This window comes from Mchenga conophoros, linkage group LG6, assembly GCF_057382185.1.
Source record: "Mchenga conophoros isolate Kocher_MC1m ecotype Shallow Benthic linkage group LG6, M_conophoros_male_GT1.1, whole genome shotgun sequence".
Lineage (NCBI taxonomy): Eukaryota > Metazoa > Chordata > Actinopteri > Cichliformes > Cichlidae > Mchenga > Mchenga conophoros.
In genome coordinates, this window is record NC_140531.1 from 36,478,864 (window position 1) to 36,502,812 (window position 23,949).

General features: G+C 41.5%; 1 protein-coding gene across 1 annotated transcript; it reads left to right on the forward strand.

Annotated features, from left to right (window-relative positions):
* rnf38 (ring finger protein 38) lies at window positions 1–23,567 on the forward strand. The gene is made up of 13 exons (XM_085277858.1): window positions 1–155; window positions 1,102–1,802; window positions 13,043–13,104; window positions 17,745–17,947; window positions 18,061–18,433; window positions 18,667–18,831; window positions 19,079–19,249; window positions 19,806–19,991; window positions 20,107–20,210; window positions 20,337–20,421; window positions 20,553–20,674; window positions 20,793–20,892; window positions 21,157–23,567. Exons 2-13 carry the CDS (start codon window positions 1,190–1,192, stop codon window positions 21,217–21,219), a joined length of 2,247 nt encoding a protein of 748 aa, XP_085133984.1. The 5' UTR covers window positions 1–155; window positions 1,102–1,189; the 3' UTR covers window positions 21,220–23,567.
* The last annotated feature ends 382 nt before the right edge of the window (window positions 23,568–23,949 follow it).

The following is a 23,949-nucleotide window of genomic DNA, read 5'->3' on the forward strand; positions in this document are numbered from 1 at the left end:
AATCCGACTTGAGCGTTGACGGTCTGTCACATTTCACGCTGACACCGAGCGAACACTGGGCTCACACACTCGCGTTCATACACTCTCACAGACAGGGCTCGCAATATTATCGACAGATCCGAGTTGGGAGTACAGTCGGGGAGAGCGCGTTGAAGGTAAGTTGTTAAAAAAATACTCAGAGCAGGGGAAATAGACCCGGTTTCAGCGTTAGACACAGAGGCGGGGTCATTCCTTAAGATCCTGTTAATTTTAGCCGTGGTTCTTTCTTTGTAATTTTAGACCGGCCACTTTTAATGTTTCTGTCTGCGCTTTGCTGTTTGCTTCCATACAACCGGGAAAGCTCTACCGGCTCATCCCAACGCAGCGAAATCACACGAATAAGTTTATACACAACACCGTTTTGTTTTCTTACTATTAACCAAATATTTTAAAGCGCTTCGAGGCGTGGGTGGCTAGCTATGGGATTTTTCTCTGTGTTGGTCGGTAGAGGAGGAGGGGTTGGTATGGCTTGCCAAGCTAGCGAACGACATTACGCAGGCTGGCTAAACAAGTTTAAATGTGGGTTAAAGTGGCGAAAGTTGTTTTAAAGTCGGTTCGAGGATAATTGGGATTCCGAGAAAGCGAGCTGGTGTGGTAACACTGTAGTTATATAGTTAGAAGAAGCATCATAACGCCTTTACCACAGCGTGCTATGCGCACTAATGTTAGCATCGCCCCCAAACGCTAGCTTCCCGTCAGCTAGCGAGCCGTGGTCGTTGCTGTTGTGAAGTTAAAGCTGCTGGTGAGCCGGGAGAGGAATCGTATCCCTGTCACATTCTTGTAGATTATTATTATTTTTAATTCCCAAACAGTATAATCGAGTGAAAACTTAAATATTCACAATGTAAGCTGATGAACCAGTTTATGAAATAGCAAAGTTGTAGTACCAAACTACCAGTTAACTCAAAATTACAACACACGTGCATGTCAAAAGAAACTGATGGCTTTGACTTGTTTGTGTAGGTAGTCCAGCTTGGTGAATGTTGTGATGTACAGTGTTAACAGAGTACCTCACAACTCGATTTAACTCTTCCTAACTCATTTAATTTGTCATTTTAACAGTGTGTAAAAGCTGCTTCGGTGAGGGGAACGAGAGGAAAACGCAGGGAACAAAAAAGGAAAAGAAACGAAGGAAATCCCCCGAAAGGAAATGCCAATCGCAGCCGCTGGACAGCCAACGACTCAGGAGCCTCGAGTTTGCCCCCGGCTGCCCTCCACCCCGGAGCCTGTCCCTAAAGGGGCTGATTTATTCGACGAGGCGGGGGCGACAGAGTCTGCGGAGCGAATAGAGTACGGGGGCGCGGAGGGGGGCAGAGGACTCGGGGGCTATAGTTACAGCCAGAGCGGCGCGAGGGGCTTTGTACAGCCCGGATCTACCAACGGCTCTCCGCCGCAGTCCCCAGAAGCGTCCTCCTCTTTTCTTTTCCACCCCCTTCACCCCCACCAAATGACCATGGAACCTCCAAGGACTCGATCTCGCTCACGGTCTGGATATTATCAGTCGTGCGGTGTTGGAAATGGCAATGGAATGACCGGCAGCGCAGTTATGGTATCTAACCACCACCACCACCATCTCCACCACCATCAGCAGCAGCAGCAGCAGCAGCAACTACATCCACAGCAGCAGAACGGTGCCGCTTGCGCACCACTTGGAACTCACAGTATCCACTCGGAGAACCAGCAGCGAGCCCCAGGAAGTAACGCCTCTCCCGGCATTCAGAGGCTGTCTTCTGTTCCCGGAGCGCACCGCATCCCAGCAGCAGGTAAACGTCTCCACTTGTCATCGTCAATGGACGTGTATGTGGTTGTGTAGGTTTAGAACAAGAAGGAAAGGCGAGTCACACCTCCACTCAGACTTTTAATTTCACACTGTATGCGAGTTGAAGGGACATAAGCGGAGGTGTTCTAATACCTTTCTTTAGAAGCTAACAGAGAGAGGGAGGGGACTGCCCTGGGCTTGGCATGACTGTAGTGTCTGTGCATGTGTGAACACATTTGATGTATTTTAATTAGATGGGGTGTTTTATGTTCTTGCCACTTAGCTATAGTGTGGATGTGATACACAGTTAGCACATACAGTAGGCAAATGAAAAACAGCAGCCTGTGCTCTGGACTGGGGTAGCCTCAAGCCAGTTGAACTGCTGTGCATAGTTAGTTAACCAGACTGCATTTCTTTAGGCACTGTGGCATGTCTACTTTTAGTCAATTACACAAATATTGATGTAGCTAGGTAACAAGCCTTATAATGTGTACAGGCAAAACCTTTGACTAAACTACGTATGGTCTGTTCTTTTTCAAAGCTTCTTAGAGGGACAATTGTAGCTAGATAACCCAACTTGTTGTGAAGTTGTGAACAAGAGTTAAAATATCCTCATATATTACTCATATATTATGATATTGAATAGATCAATATTTAGTCAGCATTTACTGTTATAAATGCACATACACATACAAAAACGTGCTTATGACAGAGAATCAGCTGAGCAAAGTGGTAAACAATCTTAGCCATGGCCTCTGTTTTAACAGATATTTGGTTTCCGTCTGAGGTTGTATTCCGTTTCAAATGTTCTTTTCTTTTTAATTCACAGCTACCTGGGTAACCTCTGCTGTGACGTTTTTGCTCCATTGCAAAGCAAACTTGGTTAGAGTATGTGTGGACTGGTGTTGGGTGTTAAATACATGTGAGGGCACTCTCACACAACACAGTGAGTGCAGTGTTGTGAACTTCATAACATAGAAGCAGCACAGCTAGAGTTTCACATTCACTGAGGCTATGGGAAAGTTTTCCTTTCACTAAAGCTAATAGCACACCTAACTGGCTTCACAGGTTTGAAAATGCTTCTGCAGTTGGTAGTATCCACGGGTGTTGTGGAAACATTTTACTAGTTATCATTATTATTATTATTATTATTTTAAAGAAACATTGGAACATTCTAAAACAAAATCCCCTTTTTATACAGACGTTGTGTAGTGGAACTTTTGCTTTATAAAGTTTTTATTTTGCAAATTAATTTGAGTCATTGACATTAAAATGTAAGGACTCTGGGAAAAGCAGGGTTTAGGTTTGGTCTCATTACAGCAGACAAATTACTCATACCGATTCTACCTCTTGGGATATGTCTAAGACTGCAGTCATTTCTCTCACTAAGCAACTCATATATGACAGACGGCCTAGTTTTTTTTTTTTTTTTTTTTTTGTGGAGGTACTTACTTCTGCTCACCTCTTCGAAATATGTCCTCACTTGGGTACACCATCGAGATACACAGTGAAATGAAACTATTGAAGTCCATGGCTTGAGTTATATATAAGAGTAATAATGATGAAGATGATGATGACTTAAAAAAACAAAACAAAAAAACTGTCACATTTTAAACAGTAGGTGTTTGCATATCTGTGTACACAAAAAACTGAGCAGGTCTTTAGAGAGACTGGATTTACCTGTTTGGAAGACTGAGAGCAAGAACACAGCTGAACCCACATAAACAAAGAGAGGCCTCTTTTGAACACTCAGTCATTAGGTTGTCAAAGCAGTGTGTGTGTGTTACTTGTATGCCTTTGTGTTGAGTTCCAAGGAAATAAAGTTGTGTCTCTGTATGTTGTTCTTAGGAAGGAACGAAGAACCAAGATAAATTAATATGAATAAGAATAAAAATATAGACTAGTTTGCCAAGTCACAGTGTCTCACCAAACTGCTTCTAGTTATCTTCAGAGTTTATCGACCCACTGAGACTTGCTGCCTGTACTCTATCATAGTAGCTTCGCTGTGAAATGGATAGCTCAAATCAATGAATGGAATGACTTTATTGTATTTCCATCCAAATTGATTTTGATTCAGAGGAGGAGGACCTGGGTAGAAATTCTATAAATTTACCAACTTGTTGTTCAGACAAATTTCAACACAACCTGATACCCACAAAAGAACAGATACTCAGAAAGGCTACAGGTGGATATACACATTTGTGTTTGTACTTTACTCTCTCCTGCATTTGTGTAGGTAGATGATGAGTCTAACAGTAGAACAAATGCACACATATAAACGTTTCTTTCATTTAGTAGATATTGCAGTTTAAATATAATGTAAGTTATTGTTTTATTTCTATGTATTTTTAATTGAGTGCTGTTTACATTGTTAACTGCAGGAAGCAGGGGGTGGGGTGGGGGTGTACTTTTATAGTTAAACGTACTCCTACAAGAGTAAAGCAGCTGGCTAGCTGGACCTTTCCCACCACTACACACCTCTTATTAAACCCTCTTTCCATTCTCAGAATGGGATTTGCTTGCTGGGAGAGAGGAGGGATACTTAATCCATTCTTCCACTGCTAGTCACCTGCGTTGGACATGAAAGATAATGATATCCTGTACTCTTCAGTCCCCTCCCTACTCTCCTCTCCTCTCCCCTTTTCTCCACTCATCTCCTCTACTCTCCTAGTCCCCCGTTGTAATTATTTTTCTCCCATTTTCCTCTTTATGTGTTGTTCTTTCATACTTGTTTCATATTGTACACAGTGCAAAGGGTATTTTCCTCTTTTTTTTTATCTGTCATAAAGTTCACATGACTTTTTAGGAAATCATTATGTTTTCAGACTTAAGAGAGCTGATGTCTGCAAAACTAAGACTTGAGGTTGCAAAAGAGAAGCACAGAAAAGCTCTCAAAATGTTTAAGACTGCTGCCAATTGGTCAGAGTTGATAAAAACATCCTTTGTAGCAGCTGATATCTTACCCTGATTGCGACCCACCTCTGTCACAGTCTGTCCTGTTACTCACATTCACTTCTCCCTCCTGTCTGAATCAGTCAACCCTTTCTGTACCCCTCCGGTCCATTTTCTTCGGCTTCCTCCTTCACATTTGTCTAATGGAGGGATCGTTTTAATGGATTGCCCAAAGCAGCAGAGAGGCGGACAATCCTGCCACTCTACCTCTACCCCTCCACTCCACTCCTGTCCTCTCCATCCTTCTGTCTGTAACAGAAGTGGAAACATGCACTCTGTTTTTTTTGCTTTCCTTTGTCTTGTCGCCCAGGCAACCCCCTCTAGTTTGAAGAGAAACTCTTTCACTTGGATTGACCAAGTAGCAGGGGTTCCCTGCTACTCTGTCACTCCAAATAAACAACAAAGCAGTCACTTTGGTCAGCAAGAGAGGATCCTTGGAATAGGGGAAAGTGACCTTAAATTAGCTCAGAATCTAAGGGAAAGGGCTCTGATCTGGTTTGGAAAAAAGGTGCTTCTGAGACTAAGTGTAAGAGAGAATGCCAAAGGGTCACTTAACTCCTGAAGAAAGGTCAGTATGAGGAGAGAAGAAGGAAGCCAATGAGTGAGCAAAAACTGCAATAGCTGGTTAAAAAACAAGTCAGTGGTGGGAATTTGTAGTCATAGGACTGCATTAAGCAAGTACAGTGAACGAGTTTTAGGAAGGTCAGTTGCAGGCAGGGGATGAGGAACGGGAAGATGATTAGGCTGAGACCAGGCAGTGATAACAAAAGGAAGATGTGAACAAATATAAGGAAGAGGGCTGTTGAAGAAACGTAGCACGTCAGGGGTGCGGCCATAAGCAAAGCATAGACAGGAAGCATGTCTTTCTTGCACAAAGCAGTTGTGTGCAACCTGAGAGGAGGTGTGGATACTGAAAAAGTGTTGGAGGCATGAAGAGGCCAGAACAGTTGACTGAAGTCAAGACAAGCACTAACTTTGGGAATGTGGGTAAAGGTATGTGTCAGAAAGGAATGGATGGTGAGTGAATTAAGGAGGAGGATGGGAGGGAGGCATACTTTGCTCCTGGTGTTTGCATGTTGGCCTTCTGTTGCTTTCAGTTTAATTGCATATGTCCTCTGGATGTACCTTTTTGTTATATCATGGCTGCAAGCCTGTGTTTCCCCTTTTGTTGCGAGAAATATCCTCTTTTGTAAAATTCTTTTCCTGCTCATGTAACCCTTTCTCAGTAAGCTGCTGGGAAATGGCATATTATGTCAAGTTGTACTTTTTAAGTACTATGATAGGGCCACCATTAACCCTTAGCACAAGTATAAACCCAGCCAACTTCATACAGAATAGAATAATCCTTTAATTGTCCTACAAAGGGAAATTTGGGTGTAATACAACTTCATGATTTATATTTTCTTATTCTCGCCTTTGGAAATTTCTTTTTAATCTCAAATAGCTTCTGTTGCAATTCTGTGCCTCAACAGTTGAGTATCCTTATCTTTGTTGATCATTTCAACACTACCCCTCAATGTGTCCTTCTCCCTTTCCACCTCTGTTTGTCTTTTGTTTTCACTGCTTTAACCAAGACTGCTCATTTACATGAACTGAATATTTTAATCTGCATAGTTGTAGATTGAAGTAGTAAGTTTGCTTTGGATGTTTTGTAAAGTGTAACTGTAAGAAAACCCTTCCCACCCCCAAACCTCATGTGCAGGATAATCCACTTCTCTGCTGTCCACACATATGCTGAGTGTTTTCCAAACATTCATCCTTTTGCCAACATATGGCTAAAAGGCTACATCCATTGAAAATTCAGCGCTTCATGGAGCTGTATTTTGGCAAACAGGAACTGTTTAAACATACTGTGCATACAGATGGGCAGCAGAGAGGTGGAACACGCTGTAGGGATGGTAGAGAAGAGTCATTAAGATATTTCAGTGAACTATAAGCTTCTGTCTGTGTTTGTTTTGATAGCCTTTCCTGCCACCTCTCAAGCTCTCAGGGGTGAAAAAAAAAACTTTAAAAAAATGGGAAATTGGGTTTTGTTTTTGGTATAAATATATATATATTTTAATTGCACTTAGGGTGTTTTATTGGTCAGAATGTGAAGATAATTTCATTTACTTATTTATTTACTCAGTATCTAGTTGGAGGTTTTTTGGGGGCTGTGAGATTTATACCTTCCAGCTTATGAAATAATATTACACTTTCTTTCTTTTCATTTGAGATAAAAGATGTCCAGGAGGCTTAGTTTCACTTAAGTTAGGGATTGGAGCAGATCCCAGCTCTAATAAGTAGAGAGCCAGGGTACACTCTTGATCCTGGCTTATAAATGATGTGTTAGTTGCCCCAAAGACAGAGAGCAAGCACATTTTATTAGTAGCTATTTCCAATGGGCTCCTCAGAATGTAGTTCAAATAGTTGAGAGCTCACTTTGTGGCACTAGTGTCAAAATTTATGATGGAAAGTAGAGAATTAAGACAGTTAGCACTCTCCTTTTCTGCCCATTACTTTCCTTGTCCTAATGCTGTTGCTCAGATGGCTTCTGTCTTTCACTGAGGGGAATGTGGAGAGGAAGACTGAAGACAGAAGGTAGAGTGAGAAAAGAAAACGAGTGTGAAAGAGCGGTTCGCTGTGTGCATTTTGTATTTTTATGAACTCGACTGACTTGGTGCGTCAGTGCACACGCCTTATTTACTTGCTGCCTGGGTGGGCTGGGAGCAGGAATGGGACTGTTAGAAACATGTGCATACAGACAGGATGACGTCACAGTCGCGCTAGAGACCAGCTTCATATCAGCCGCAACGCTATTGAGTTCTTAGACCACTATTTCTAACGCATGCGCTTTCTTAAATCAATTATGAAATAAAACTCCTCTGCAAATATTAAAATTTTGAAATTTTTTGTGTCACAAATACATAATAGAAGAGCAGCATACTGGAGCGGTGTGACCAGGTTCATTTCCAGTGAGTCTCGTACCCTGCGAATGGACTCTCAACTCCACTGGATTGAACCTGCTGGCGGTAGTACTGTCCTCTGTTCTGTGGATGTGGTTATATCGACATTATGGCTCCTGAACCAGTACTCAGTCGTGCGGGCTCTGTTTAGAAGAACAAGGGACACGGGGCAAGCTGGTATGAGTACAGGGAGTATTGGTGCTAGTTGGTTAGCAGAAAACTTTAAAAGCAAGAGCAAGAAAATTAATGGATGTAATAGTTCAGGGAGACGGATTTAACAAAAAAGAAAAAAAGTGTAGTAGTGGAGCACCACTTTAGCTCAGTAGGTGAGCAGGCGACCACATGCCGCATGGAGTTCAGTGGCTCGGGTTTGAGTCTGACCTGCATTGTAGTATAATGAAATGAAAGTCAGTTGCAAAGTATACTTCAGTGGGTGTTAAGATACCCAAATGGCATAGCACAGTAAAGTTTCTGTGTGTCTGCAGATCCACATTTTGCTATTATGTTGAAAGATGCAGAAGGTCAAAACAATACCAGCCTCGTCATAAAGAATGTACTTTATACATTTACACATCCAGTTTTAAACATTTTGTCATGTCGGAAGAAGCCATAGGCCATTTCTTGGACTGTGCTCATGTTTAAACTTAGCCTGTATTTGAGCTCACGTAGACAGTACTGGGACAGGCATACTCACAAAAATACCAGACTTGGAACTATGTTTACTAGCAATGTACTGGTTTAGAAAGTAGCTGCCATGAAATTAGTCACTTATTATTTAAGGTGAGCATGGAGAAACCTCCCCTTTAGTTAAACAATGCAAAAAAATATCTGTGTGTTAACCTGTATGTAATAAATATGAATAAACAATGTTGATTTTTGAATGGATTACATTAATATTTGAACTCAGTGACTCTTAATTTGAAAGAAACATGCTTCTAAACTTCTAAACTGTTTTGGGCTTTTTTTGTGGCTATTTTGGACTTTTGGTAAAACAAACACACACACACACACACACACACACACACACACACACACACACACACACACACACACACACACACACACACACACACACAAAGGCATGCAAACTTCACCATGGCAAAAGTTTAAATCCAAAAACATTGAAAGATGCTTCAGCAAACACTATTTATTATACATACACGACATAATATTCTGATGTAGGCATGCAGAGATGAGGTTTCAAAAAAGAACATAGACGTGTGAGTTACTCACTGTTGCCCATATTCACAACAAGTTCGCACTCAAGTATGTTATGTGCAACCACCTGCACACGCTTGCAGACTGTGGGATGTAAATTTTCAGGCTTGAGAAGAAATGCAGGATGGAGGAGCAACCTCAAGGACTGCAGCAGAACACACAAAAAAAGATAATGAGAAAGATAATGAGGAAGGAAATGTAGGAGGACAATGAAGTGGGAGAACGGTAGAATCAGTCCCATTTCTATACGTGACACACTCTTTTGCCATGAAGCGCGTGTGAAGCAGGTAATGGTTGGGCAAGCGTTACATGCCCGCCTATTTTAAGCTTGGATATCAGCTTGTTACTTGACTGCTTTGCGCTAGGGTGTGAAGTGTGCTCTGACATGTGTTCAGGAGGCGGGGTGATGTGAGAGGTGTGTATATGCGTGTGTATGTGTGTGATATACATATGTTCAGTTTTGCTTACTTTCTGTGAATGCTATGTAAATGCATACAAGTTCTGCAGCAAGCCTTCTGTGGCTGGTTGTTACTGTTGAGCTGGTGATTTGTTAAGTAAACCTTTTGCTTATCTATCATCTATCCTTTCATCTATCATTTCTGTTCACCCACTCTCTCCTGTGTTTTTCCATTTGGACATGAAACGGGAAGATGTAGTTGAATAAAGATAGATGGTAAGAGAGAGGCTGATGGAGATCATGGATAGAGATGGTGCGATAGGGCAAGAAAAGGAAATGTGGGTGCCGTGCGATAAAGCTTCAGGAATATATGGGAGGGAGACAGGCCGGCAGATAGGGAAATAGATCGGTGGCTGGGAGGGATGGTGATGAAGTGATGGAGAGTGTGAGGAGGAGGAGGATGTGTAAGGAGGGTGTCTGAGCTGAGTGCAGGGGGGGGAGGGAGGGATGAGAAGGGGAGGGAGAGGTGAAGGAAATGGATAGAAATAGCTGATGCACTCTGAGGCTTACAGAAAATCAATAGCAGTCAAGAGGGGAAGCCACAACCCCCACCCTGTTCCCTCTCTCTGGCTCTTCTCTCTTTCTCTCTCTCCCTCCACTCGTTTTTCTTCCACTCCGTGTCTGTTCCTGTCTCCCTTTCCTCCTCAGTGGTCTCACCTTTTCATGCATGTTTCCAGCCCTGTCCTCTTCTTCTGCACCTCCCTTTTGCCCTCTTCTTGTCACCCACACTTCTCTCTCTCTCTCGTTCTCTCTCCTCCTTCACCCTCTCCTGCCAACATTGTTGTGCTGGTTTCGTGAAACAAACAACTAAAGTCGATGGCAATTTTCTGCAGCCACGGGGAAGGCGGGGCCTGCAAACTATTCATTCTCCACATAGTTACTTAAGCTGGCATTGCTTGCAATCATTTTTCCTTCATTTAGATAAGACCTTTTTAAATTTCACACAGCAGGAAATGGTTACTGCACACTCAGTTCATTTTTTAAAAGTTTTTTCAAAAGTTTGTTTTGTGACTTTCAAAGAGACAAGAGATGAATTGTGGTGCTCTAAAGCAGTACTTTGTGTCTTTAGTATTATGAGTCACACGGCAGATATTTAATTGTCAAAAAAACCCAATTCTCCATCATGATGCAGTGTGTTGACCTTATTATTCTAGCAACAAAATATCTTACTGTGTCCGACTTCCTCTTGTTCAGATAGCTATGCAAAATTCACTTTTAAACACAAAATCACCTGAAAGTTAAGTTTAGAAAACTTTGCAGCCTATTGCTGTTTTCCCACATGTATGTAAATGTTACTTCACAAATACTGGTTCATTATGCTTTTAACCAGGTTAGCTGTTTTTCCAGCTAACCCTAGCCTCTTGTAGTTGTACACTGACTGCTTCATTGGCCAGACTGCTTTTGTTTTAGTCCAAGATATTATTATTCTCCGAAGATGCTCATTGTCACCAACTGACTACCAACTCTGCTATCTTGGACTGGTGCTGTTTTACCCTGGAAAATTGCTGTGAGCTGGGAGGGCCACTCAAACCAGGTGAAGAACTGGTTCATGTGCTGCTGCAACAATCTCATTGAAGTCTCCACAGCAGAATAAGACTAACCATCACCAACTGTAGTCCAAAACAGTAAAATTGGACTTTATCTATATCTTTATTTATAATGGGAGACTTACTTGAGTAGCAGCTAATTATATTACTCATTTCTTTGTCATAGACTTTTTACTTGGTGGGGCAAAGACAGTTTAACGTTCAACCCCACTGCTTCCTCACATGCCAAGAAAAGTTGGGGACTTCATTGGATTTGCGAAAATGACTGAAGACACGGAAAAGGTGATTCAAGAAGGTCACATCCTTTGCAGAGTCCGTGGCTTGCCAATGAAGGTTCATGTGACAAAGTCCTTCGTACAGTAGTTCAGTGTCCATGAAATCCGTTTTGTACTGTCTAAAACGTCCTAGATATTGTCGAAGAATTTGCCATTTCCTCGCACATTGTAATTCATACTGCAAATCCCACTATTCGGCTTTTCTCGGTGCCCTAACAGCAGAACCAAGATTGTGCACAGTCTGTTAGTCCAACAGTGAACACGATGTTACTGCAACATTTTAAACCTGCTCTGTAGCTTCTGTGTTGTGCTCTATAGAGTGACTCTAACTGAATGACTCGTTTCTGAGTCAATTTACAGGATTCTGACAATGTGCAAGTGAGACCACATTCAGGGAGGGAGCTGGATTTTTGCCTATTGTGATCAGTGAATGAGTGTTGCAGAGACGAGCCGCTATGCAGCCGGCGAGCTCCCTGAATATACTTCACCAGTATTCTGTCCCAAATCATCTCAGTGGAAATAGCCTTTTAGCCTGGTTTTCACTACACTAATATAAGCTTTACTTACTTCAACCTTTTCAATCCATTTATTTGTCCTGCTCTAGGGATTGAAGTATGAAAGGAAATGCTTTTTAAGGACTGAGGAATTCAGTTGTGAAAACCTCACTCTGCCTCTTTCTGTCTCTTCCCCCCTTTGTTGTCAGTCATAGCTTCTCTTCAAAGAGGCTGGCTGTAAGCAGGAAAAATCCCACAAACAAACAGCCGATAGGTGAAAAATTCTCTTTTTAAACACCTTTGTAATTTTTTTTTGTGCATCTATTTCTTTTTACTTTTGATTCGTTCATTTTTATTGAAAAGGTAGTCTTGTCTGGAGTGCCCTTGGGAGTGCTTACCCTTGGTGTGTATACCACTGCCACCATCTGTGGTGAGGACGTCTCAGACGAGAGACGTCCCCACGACAAAGGAAAAATAAAAGCCAGAATAAATAGGAAAGACAATAAAAAGATGAAAGGATTGTTGAAAAACAAAAGAGTAAAAGTCTTAGCTGTGATGGAAGCGGCGGTATCATCAGAAAGCTTCTCTAATCCAGGATTACTGTGTTTATTTTGTGTGTGTGTGTTTTTGCATGTGTGCCTACATCTACTGCCTCTGATGTGAGACAAGAGTATGCCATATGTGTTTCAGTCACTTTTTTGCCGTACACACGGTCAGCAAGCGTTCTCACAAACAAACATGTTGTCATTGTTTTTTGCTGCTGTGTATAAAGCCTTAAGTTGGGTTAGAATAATAACAACAAAGGGATTAAATGGAGATAATAGAGGTCTCCAAACAATGATGGCTATAATGTCAATGACGCCAAAAGGTATTCCTTTTATGTTGTAGTTTATATTGTAAAATGATACACAGTACACCACAGAAAAAAAATAACTTTCATGGCCGTGTACATAAGAAAAACTGATGCCTATTTTTGCGTTGTATTTTTAGGGAAATGAGCTGCTTCTGTATTTTTGGATGAGAAATACATAGAGAAACTTTTTAGCCTGGCCTGATAATGCTTGTTCAAATACAATTTTGTTAAACTTACCAAGCGGAGATGATGGCGATTTCTGGGCAATTTAAGACTTTTTGCTGTAGTTTTTTTTGCATCCAAGAGGGTCTGAGTGGGGAAAAAGAGTCGTAGGAGTGTAGAGATGGCTTAGTAAGGATGTCTGAGTGCCCTCCATTTGTTGTGACCATGCAGGGGCATCAATTGTGACCTTCAAATGGACTTGAAAGTGGTATAATAAGGAAAAACTACTCATTTCGAAAGGTTTGTAGCAAGCCTTACATGTTCTTTCCTTCTTTGTACAGGAGCCTCTGGCGGGTCCTACCACTGCCACCCAGACCATGCGTATGGAGAGGAGAGCGATAAGGTAAGAAAGACATTTATTAAAGTTTTCACAGAATTTCTGGAAAATGGAAAAACTTTTAAAATGTACTGGTTTAATGACCCCTCTCCCAGAGATGAAGCTTTAGCTCTGAGAAGTGCTTGATGGTGTTTAGTATTCAGCAGCAGGCAATGAGGCTTCTTGTGTAGACATTTGCCTCCAATTGCCTCCTTGAGAAACTCAAACAGCAGTGCCTCTGCTTTACATTTCATAAATGCCAAAGTATGTTAAGAGGTGGTACATAACTGTATGCACATTATACATCTGTGAGAGAGGACTGCAGATTGTTGTTTAAGTTTATTCTTTACAAATAGTTAGGCTGTCATCGTTTCATGTATTTGTTGTTTACTTTTGTGTAATGAAGCATACCATACCATGCTTTTGAATAACCAGCTGATGTCCAGTTGTTTACAGCAGATTAATCTGATTACTGGATATTGCATTTAGCCGCTTTCCGTTATTTGCAGTGTTTTCACTAAAAACAGTTTCCCTTTTCTGCTAAGGGTGCGTATCCTTTTTGTTTCAGAAACTATATGTTTGCGCTACCAGTTTAAAAAAACAAAACAAAAACCTTGTGTGTTTGTGTGTGTGCTACTGATAATATTTCAGTATACAAGTGTACTTGAGTAAATGATAGTCATCATCACAAGTGAAGTTGTGTGTTAAAAGCTAACAGATGAAGTGGAAAACGGGTAAAAAAAGGAGGAGAGGCGAGACAGGATGCTGAGGAAGGTGTTGCAGAAAGCTTGGAGGAAAAGAGGGGAGGGAGAGAGGCGAGGCCAAAAACAGGGAGGGGGTATTGCTAATGATTTCACCTCCAGCTGTGGAACTTGGTTGGAGTGAGAGAAGCGAAAGGAGGGGAAGGAAGGGAGGAACAGTGGCAGAGGAAACAAAATGGGCTTTGAAATCTTGTTGATGGAAAGAAAATAAGTGGGGGAGGGAGAAGTGTTTGAGTGCTAGTGGGAGCATGTCTGCAAAATATTAATGAATCTGTAAAAGCAAATGACCATATTTGCTCAGTGTGCAAATTCGTGAACAGGCTCTCATGGCAGGAAAGAGAAACCCGGTCTCTATTGTATTTTTTTTAGGTTTGTATTTTCATGCAGTCTCTGGGCCTCTCTTTTATTTTGGTTCTCAGCAAAGACAGTGAAGCCATAACAGCTGTTGGCCAGAGTTGCTATGTGTATGTGGGTGAGAGTGGATACATGCATACCCCAAATGTAGACATGGTGAAAGAGAATGTGGAAGGGTGTGTCTGCACTTCTGCTTCAGGATGTCTGTCCACTCTGGTCTGTGAACATGCTGTGGATGCTGTGAGAAGGAATAGGAGGATGTGTGAGCCATAGATGGATTCACAGTTTGTCACAGTGTGTCAGTTTGTTTGTGTCAGAATGTTTTCTTCTCATATTAGCTTTTGTTTTTGGACCAGATGTGTGTGTCTGTGTATAAGTTCACAAGTTCGGGCACTCAATTAGAACATGAGGACACATTATAACACATTGCTTTAGGACACACACACACACACACACACACACACACACACACACACACACACACACACACACACACACACACACACACACCTTTGTCTGGCAGTGCTCCCCTCCCTCTAACGTGGGTAGACAGGCCCATCAAACTTTCATAGTAATGGGCAATAGTCTGCATTTGTTAAGATGTGTATGTCCTGTCTAAGAACCTTTTTTGGCCTCATGTTTTAAGCAAGGGTCTTGGACAGGGCAGGCAGACAGGGAAAAAGCAGGGGGCACATGAAGAGGCGATCATAGATTGGTTTAGATTATCTGATGGAAGGAAAGGGGGGATGGTAGGAGGTTATTCGGAAGGGTGGGGAGTAGATGAGACTGGCTTAGATATGAAAATGGGCACAGTAGATGTCCCTAGGGTTTTGGGGTTGGGGCGAGGCTGGTAGAGAGGTTGTGGGGTGTTGGGTTGGAAGAGAGGAGCTTAGTGTCTCAGAGTGGGGTGGGGGTGGGCCACTAGTGCCCTCCATCCAATGCCGTAATGGGTGTATTGTAGTATCTTCTGCTGGTTTTGATAAAATGAAATGGAGAAAAGCTTATTTTTCATTTCTTATGTAACAAATAACCTATCCTCACTGTTTCACTCCGATTCCAACTTGAACTTCAACATATGTTGTGTTGCGTCTCCCGAAAGAATCTGCTGACTTTTAAATGTGATTAAAAATGTGTTTCAAAAGCAAAGCAGTGGGAATAAGTTTAATTTGTTAATGTGTACTTCATATATGCCAAGTGTCCATCCTAAAAAAGAATTTAAAAACACAGATTTTAGTTTCAAAAACAGTCTGGGATTATGTTTTAGCCTGGACAGCAGGCAGAAAAGACTTGCGTTTCTGTTTGAGCTTTGTTTGCTAATTAAATTGGGTCAAAACATTATAGCTAGGCATTTCATCCTTCTTGTGTGGGCATTTTTTCCCCCCCATTGCCATTTCTTCCTGTACCAATTTATGATGCTTATGGTACTGCTTTAATAGATTGTCATATTTGCTTTGCGACTCCTCATCTTTGGTCCAGGTCCTTTCTTCTTGTACCTTTTGCTTTTCGTTCATTGTAGTTTTTTCTATAAGCCAAAATCCCTTTTGTCTTGTTTACAGTGTCACAATCATGCCCAGCATGCATGTGTGTCGTCATTTTAATATGGCTTCATAGCCTTGTTAGTACAGACAAGAGATTATTTGTAAAACTCTAAAACACTGCTTGTATGTACAGAGATTTGTTTTAAAATGAAAACATATTTGTGTGACTGAAGTCTTAGTCTTCTCGTCATGTCAAGGCTCATATTTTTATTTGTTTAGTTTGTTTCGAGTTCGCCTGTTTGACGAAAGAAAATTTCGTACTTTGAAGATAAACTGAATTCATTACAGCACCGAATACGAGATGTGTTCTAGAAAACGACTTACAGAGTAGTACGGTAATACAAAAACAAGACTGAAGCAAAAGCCATCTCAAAGCGCCTTGTCCATTTTATTCATGTATTTATTTTTCAAAATGTTTGGTTCATTCCACCTTACCTGTTGAAGAAAACCCTTAAAAATAGAGTTCTGAATGAATTTTAACAGGGGATAAGGCGGAAAGGATTTGCTCAGCTATCACATGGCTTCAAAAGAAGTTACAACATACTTGCTTGTATTCTGTTTATCTTGGACCCAAATGATAAGGTGTATGGTGAGTCACATGACATATAAAAAATTGAAGAGGCACACCCAAATCCACATTTTTTCATTCTGATTAATGAAAGGGAGCTGACCAATAAACTGTTGTTTTTTAAAGGTATTTGTATTTATGGTCAAACTATTTAAGTTCAAAACTGCGGCCTGCATCACCATTTCTGTTAAACATATGGAGATGTATGGAGATGACTCTTTTGTTATTCTTGTTGCCTGGTAGTAGTTATTGTTTGCCTTTCCCATAAACTTGTCAAGCCCAGGTCACATTCAATATTATGGGCAAGCCATTAGTGTATACTCTGTTTGGGCCTGCAGTCAGAATACATTTTGAACATTTTTTTTCTTTCTTGAACAGCAGCGTTTGCCTCTAAAGAACTTCAGAAGCTATTGTTCTTTATAGGCTGTAGAACTCAAACGGTGGCAGCTGCCCATGTGTGAATGTGAATTTGCGCATGTCTGCAGGCGTTTCCATAACTGTGTGCGTGTGTGTGTGTGAGTTTCTGCAGTCTGCTCTCCAGCTGTTTCCTGTTAGCTATCACACTGCTCTCAAGGTTGCTGAGCTGTGTATGTGTGTGTCTGTGTGTATGTGTGCTAAAAAGTCACAGCCGCTGAGTCATTTTTATCACACTTTAACAACGTGTCTCTCCCACGAAGAGGGGAGCTGGAAGCAGGGATCAAATAAGTAGAAAGGGGGGGAGCATTGAGAGGGTAACTATGGGGAAGTGTGTGTGTGTGTGTGTGTGTGTGTGTGTGGTGTTTCTTAAAGAATCCATGTGTTCTTCAGAGCACAGCAAAGGTCCTCGTAAAAGAGTGACTAAGAACTGACACATGGATATGTGTGTGTTCTTGCCTCACCAAGTGCTAAGCGTGCGAGTCACTGTTTGACAGTAAGTGAAGTGACTCACAGATGAGTTGGTAGGATTGAAGCGGTGTATAACTTATTAGTCAGTCTAAACCTGGATGACTAATAAACTGAGCTATGTCTCTGTTTTTGTGTATGTATCGTTGACTTTTTTTGACTTCGCAAGAAAGAATTTGTCAAGCTATCCAATTTAGGGAGTGTTCTCGTAATTCTCACATGGGCTTGTGAGTGCTTGTTTTGTTTGCATTTCCTCGCGCCAAGAGGAAGTGACTTTCAACTCTCAGGGCCTTTGAGAGCTGGTGGTGTAATATGCTTTCTTTCACAGATGCACGCATGCAAAGTATGTAAGCTCGCATGGAATATACAGGAAGTACCGTTAGTCACAAAGGAACATAATGTCTAATGTGATGGTATGGATTGTAGGCTAGAGGGACTGAAAAGCATGGTGAAATTGATTTATTTGATATGAGTTCCATGGGTCACTGACCACAATATCCATTCCCTCTCTCCTCTTCTCCCCTCTCCCCTTTCCTCCTCCGTGTTTCACCCCTCCCTCTACAGAGTGAGGAAAGCCCCAGTCCAAAGCGCCAGAGGCTGTCCAGTCAGTCCGTCTTGGAACAGCTAACCTCATCTGCACCCCCACCATCCACCCCTTCTCCTCCCATCCGCCCCTGGGAATCAGGACCCCAAAATCGGAGACAGTCTCATCCTCACTCACATTACCACCAAGAGAGATGCCTCACTCCAGCCCGGCACAGACGCAGGTAAGGTGGCAGTTTCCAGATTTTTATTTATTTATTTATTTATTTTTACACTTCCACTATTACAACTTACCTCAGGGTCTGTGATATAAAACTGTTATTTATCCCTTTTTTAGTCCACCAGCAAGACGTCAGCGTGGCCGTCTCTCCAGACCCTCTCGCCACCTGCCTCCTCATCACCACCCCCCCACCCAAGGCCCCATATCTCGTCTGTCACCATCCGAGCTCCAGGATGAAAACTACCACCACAACCCCCATCCATCCACTCCGCAGACATACCCAACACACACTCCCAGCGCCTACAGTCAGCCTCCTACGTCTGGGGGTGGAGGAGTAGGTTCAGAGGAACCTCGAGCTTTCCATCCCCCCAGCCTATCATCGCGACTACTGCACCCGGCCACTCACCACCATCACCACCACCATCATCAGCAACAGCATCATTCAACGCAACAGCAACAAGGAGCCATGGTAATGGATTTGCATGAACAGGTCAGTCTGCAAATATTTTATTTTCTGTGGAAAATGATAGAAAGCTGCGTGTGTGTGTGTGTGTGTGTGTGTGTGTGTGTGTGTGCGTGTGTGCGTGTGTGCGTGTGCGTGTGTGTGCGCGCGTGTGTGTGCGCGTGTGTGTGTGTGAGTGCGTGTGTGTGTGTGTGTGCGTGTGTGTGTGTGTGTGAGAGAGAGAGAGGCTGTACTTCAACTTTGGTGTGATTTCTCATCAGCTGCAGCAGGGCACTGTACCTGTCTCCTACACGGTGACCCCAGTCCCTACTCACGGTCTCACAGCGCCTTTGTGTAGCAGTCAGCATCTTCCACCTACCTGCTCCTCACAACAACAGGTCCCTGCCTGCAGCGTGGTCTTCAGCACTGGACAACACTACCACCCGGTGAGAGGCATAAAACAGTGTAAAAGTTAGTAGGAGTGTGTGGGTTTCTTTGTTGATTTGAAAAATAAAACACTTTGTTCTGTGCAGTTTCTTTAAAAGAAAACTAAAGTGAGCAACAAAAGTGTGCCAAAACCTTTCCTGTTTGAGGAAACTAGTTAGTTTTCTCAGTTGTGGCTGCCACCTTGTGGTGAGACTACATATTACAGTGACCACCATTTTATTTCTCTCTTCTCTTCCACTCTTCCAGATGATACAGGCATGTTCAGTGCAACATTTGCCGGTGCCCTATGCCTTTCCCTCACTGCTATCCAGTGATCCTCAGTTCCTGCTTCACCCTCCACCTCACATGTCTCACCACCCGCCCCACCTCGCCACACCCGGACAGTTCCTGCCTTTCCAGACACAACAGCCGCGTTCGGTACGTGATCAGCTTTACTGGCAATGACCTATATCGCTGTGTGCAATACATGCAGTGACTTATATCCGGTTTTATAAAGACTTTAAACAGTGTCAGTGCTAGTCAAACACAGGTGTGTTATTTGCCCAAAGTTGCTGTTGCTGTTTGTTATACTAAAGGTAGAATACAAGAAATGTTGCTAAAACTAGACCAGCATATTTGTTTAATTTGTCCAAGTGTTTTATTTAGCTACAGATGAGAAGTTATAGAGTAAATTGGTGTTCTTTTCTGTTTCTTATTCCACATTACAAGACGTGTACATTTTATTTTTTTCTTCAAGTTCCAAATATTAAGATTTTACATGTTACATGTCTTAATGTGTCTCTTTAAGAGTAGTCGAATTATTGGAGTTACAACTTTTAATATTAATTAAACTGTCAAGCCATCAGTTATAAATTGTGTTATTAAAATATGCTGTTTTGTGATTTTGCTGAAATCTCCAAAGAAAAAAAAAATAGGACAGCAAACATGTCTAACCCGCCATAACGCCTGGCATGCTTTCGTCATTTAATCACAGCCCTTACAGAGGATTGAAAATGAGGTTGAGCTTCTGGGAGAGCAGCTTTCAGTGGGTGGAGGTTTCAGCTATGCCCACCATCACCATCACCACCATCACCACCAGCCGCCCTCTGCTCTGGCGCCTTCAACACCGCTCCAGTTCCTTTCACACCACGACCCCCTGTCACAGGAGCTTTTTACAGTGGTGAGTAGATTTGTCAAATCAGATGTTCATTTATGTTACAATGTAGGATTTTTGTAACATGAAAATTTTAACCATAGTGTAATACATTTTTTCCATCTCTTTTGCTGTGTCTTAGCCCTATCCTCACTTTATGCCTCGGCGATTCACAAGCCGACGTTACCGTTCTCAACAGGCAGTACCCCCGTCTCCCTACCACCCCAGCTTCCTGCCTTACTTCTTGTAAGTTCCTTCTTAAAAAAAATTCTGTTGGAACTACGTGGCTGAATTTGCAAGAGATTTGAGTGTACCTCAGGATGGTAATGAATGCAGTGTATTAAACTTCTTCATGCTCTTCATCCACCACAGGTCTGTGCTTCCTATGCCTCCAAATGTGGCCCCTGCTATCAGTCTAGAACTGGATGTGGATGATGGAGAGGTGGAGAACTACGAGGTAGAACAAACTGCTGTCGAGCTGTCACATTTTTCATTTTGTTTGAAAATACTGCATCGTAGAATCAAGCGACAGTTAATATGATGACTGTTTTTTTTTGTAAACATGTCCTTTATCTTCGAAATCTTCAGGCCCTGTTGAACCTCGCAGAGCGTCTGGGAGAGGCCAAGCCCAGAGGTCTAACTAAAGCAGATATAGAACAGCTTCCATCATACAGGTTCAACCCCAACAACCATCAATCTGAGCAAACACTGTGAGTACCTTTTTGCGTGGATTTTCTTTTGTTTTGTGAGCAGTTGCAGGTGTTTGCGCAATTTAAAATGTTAGCCCAAGACCATGTGTAAAAAACGCTCCTAACATTTGTCTTTCAGGTGTGTGGTGTGCATGTGTGACTTCGAGTCACGCCAGCTTCTGAGAGTATTACCCTGTAATCACGAGTTCCACACCAAGTGTGTAGACAAGTGGCTTAAGGTGAGTGATGACATTCTTTTATTAGGATAACGGTAATAAATTCCACTGAGGTTGTGAAGCTCAGGCAGGGCAGTCATGGCACAGCAAATAACTGACAACTGAACTTCCAAACAGATATTGCCTCACTCGTGTTTATATCTAGCAGCCTGCATTCTCCTGACTTGTAAATCACTTCAGTAAACAGAAAATTCACACACTTTATTTGCTGTGCTGTTTGTATTTGGTACATTAATAATTTAGGTTCTTTATTTAATTTTCTCCCAGGCTAACAGGACCTGTCCTATCTGTCGAGCCGATGCCTCTGAGGTACAACGGGACTCTGAGTGACCTATAAATATCCACAATCCCTGACTCCCTGTTGGATCCACCAACCAATCAGTGAACTTCCTTACCCCTTTACCACAAGCCTTTGCTTACACATAACTGGGACCAGTGCTCATTAATCCTTCACTCTATCCCACCAGACACTGAATGGTAATTCTCACCTGGGATCAGCATTTATAGAAGTGTGGAGACTTTTTGCTGACTCGTGCTTACTTCATCACTGGACTTCATAGGCCTTCCGTTTTTGGACTATTAGATCCTGCTACCCTGCCTTCTTCTGATGGTTAACGCTCACTATAAATGGCCTTTAAAAACACACCCACGACACAGTGTCATGTGCAGGTGGACATATATGTATGTATTTAAAAAAAAAAAAAAAGGCATTATGAACCCTTCTGAATTGTGAACTGTTAAGTTCTGGTAGTGGAGAGAAGAACAGGCTTATTTGAAAACCACCTGTATAGTTGTACTAACAAACACTGAGGGGGGAAATTGGCAGTCCAAAGATTATATTTTCGTTATTGTTCTTCTGGTTATAATTAAGCAGTCCCACTTTTGGTGTGCAGAGACTGACCTTTTTAACTAGACTCATTATAATTGTGCAGCAGAATGAGCCAGTTTAATTTCTCTGTGTGTATTCTTGCATTCCTTGGTTTCTGAGCAGTCTGTATAGGGTGAAACAAAGATACTGTACACTGTGTGACAAAGAGTGAGCTACTTTGGAACAGTGAAAAAATACACTTTATTTTCTCTATCCGAGTGTCTGTGCGCGAGTGTTTTTTCAGCAGTGTGAGCCTTTTCACTTGTGGGGATGTGAGTTTTACACCTCCTGTAGAATTTATGCAGCCTATGTGGTACAGTGCATTTACTTCCTAAATTGTTTCCACTCTACTTCAGATTGATTTAGACCCAGTGAAGGTCAAGGGTAACTTCAGATCTTCACAACCAAGGTTCTTGGGAAGCTGACAGTGCGTCTTTCTTTTTTAAACCACACATTAGACCTTTGAATCTACATCTGTTCCTTCTTCTCTAAAACAAGTATAGGTTTAGTTTTTTCCCCTTAAAAAACAGAAAATATATTTATCAACATCTCAACATGCTCAGTAAGCTCCTCCTCCAAGACATATTTGATAAATATGGTTGAATTAATTAAAACTCAACAATTTCATCATCCTCAGTATATTATAATTTTAATGGGAATATGGTATTTAAAATGTGACTGTCTGTTTTTGGTACCTTTCTATACTTTTGGCAGGTAGCGATTCCAGTGTTTTCCCCATCACTCACGGGGAAGAAGTTTAAAGAGTCTTATAAGGTCACCGTTAAATCTACTTTGGTTCACTGGTGGATTTTTCACTTCAGCACTTTAATATGTAGATTTATGACCTATACACACTCTTTTCTAAGAAAAAGAAGCATTAATGCATAAAAAAATACAGATGTTCTTCAAACATCATTTTCCAGTATTTACTACACCCTCAATATATCAGTTCTTTCAAATTCCCACAGTTTATTTCCAAAGGTGTTCATTCTCGGTATCTTAATAATGATCATCAGTCATGATATAACTAATAAACCTCAAGCACAAATCAGGCTTTCAAATGTAAATCCCGAATGGTCAATATTTTTAAGATGACAAGCTAACATGGGCCATAAAAAGTAAAGAGGAAGTTCAGTGCGGCACCTGCAGTGTCTTCCATCTGACATGCCTTTTTATCCAATCTGATTTTCTCCTGGTAGAACTCGTATTTCTTCACTGTTGCCACATCAGATGGAAACATTAATTCAAAGTGGATTTCTGCTTTCCAGAATCTGGAAAGAACATTGGTTTATCCAAAACACTTCTTTAGTGTTATCAGACGTTTTTAAAAAGACAACAACTCTTATTTAAACAATGGGAATCAATGTTTTTCTTCTTCATTTCTGTACGCATCCCTTTTGTGTCTTAGAATCGTTTTTTGTTGGACAGTTTTTCGTTGCTTGATACACTAGCAATTACCTCAGTCCCACTATTTATGTCTTTTCAGAAAATGGCACAACCAGTATGCTTAGTGTGCATCTGTTCATTTTCCATGCAATTTGTTGGGTTGTTTGATATATATTCCTTTAAACTCTATGAAACTTTCATTAAAGTGGTGTCATAGTAGTTTCATTATGTATTATATCTGTAACCAAAATCGTTTGAAGGTCTGTTGATGATGATAATGAAATTTTTAACAAACATTTGTACATTTTGTATGAGAGTTGTTACTAGTAATACTTTATTAAGTAGTGCAATGATTTTTTTTTAATCCCTTACCCTGTCTTTTGGATTTCAAAAGCTGGTTCAATAATAAATGTATAACATGCTCTTCTAAAACACTGTGGTATCATTACTCTTTCCTCAGCATTTTGTTTCCTTCATCCTGTAAATTATCATCTCCAATGAACTGTCCACATAAGTGAAGTGCTTTTTACAACAATCCTCTTGGTGGCAGTGCAGTTCTGCAATCCAGGTAATCCTCCTGCCTGAGCCACGTGACTTCTCACATTTACCATAGACGGTGCTTTCTTGGCCTTGGAAATGTTAGTTTCTTTTTTTCAGGGGGTTAATTTAAACCTTTGCTTGGGCAAGGATCTGGTCCTAGGGTCCTGGGATTAACAACAAACATTTCTTTTCTTTTTCTACGGTTTTTAAAATTGTATTTCTTTGCTTTTATAAGAGTCTCCCTAGCAGTAGTGGTTTTTGATACG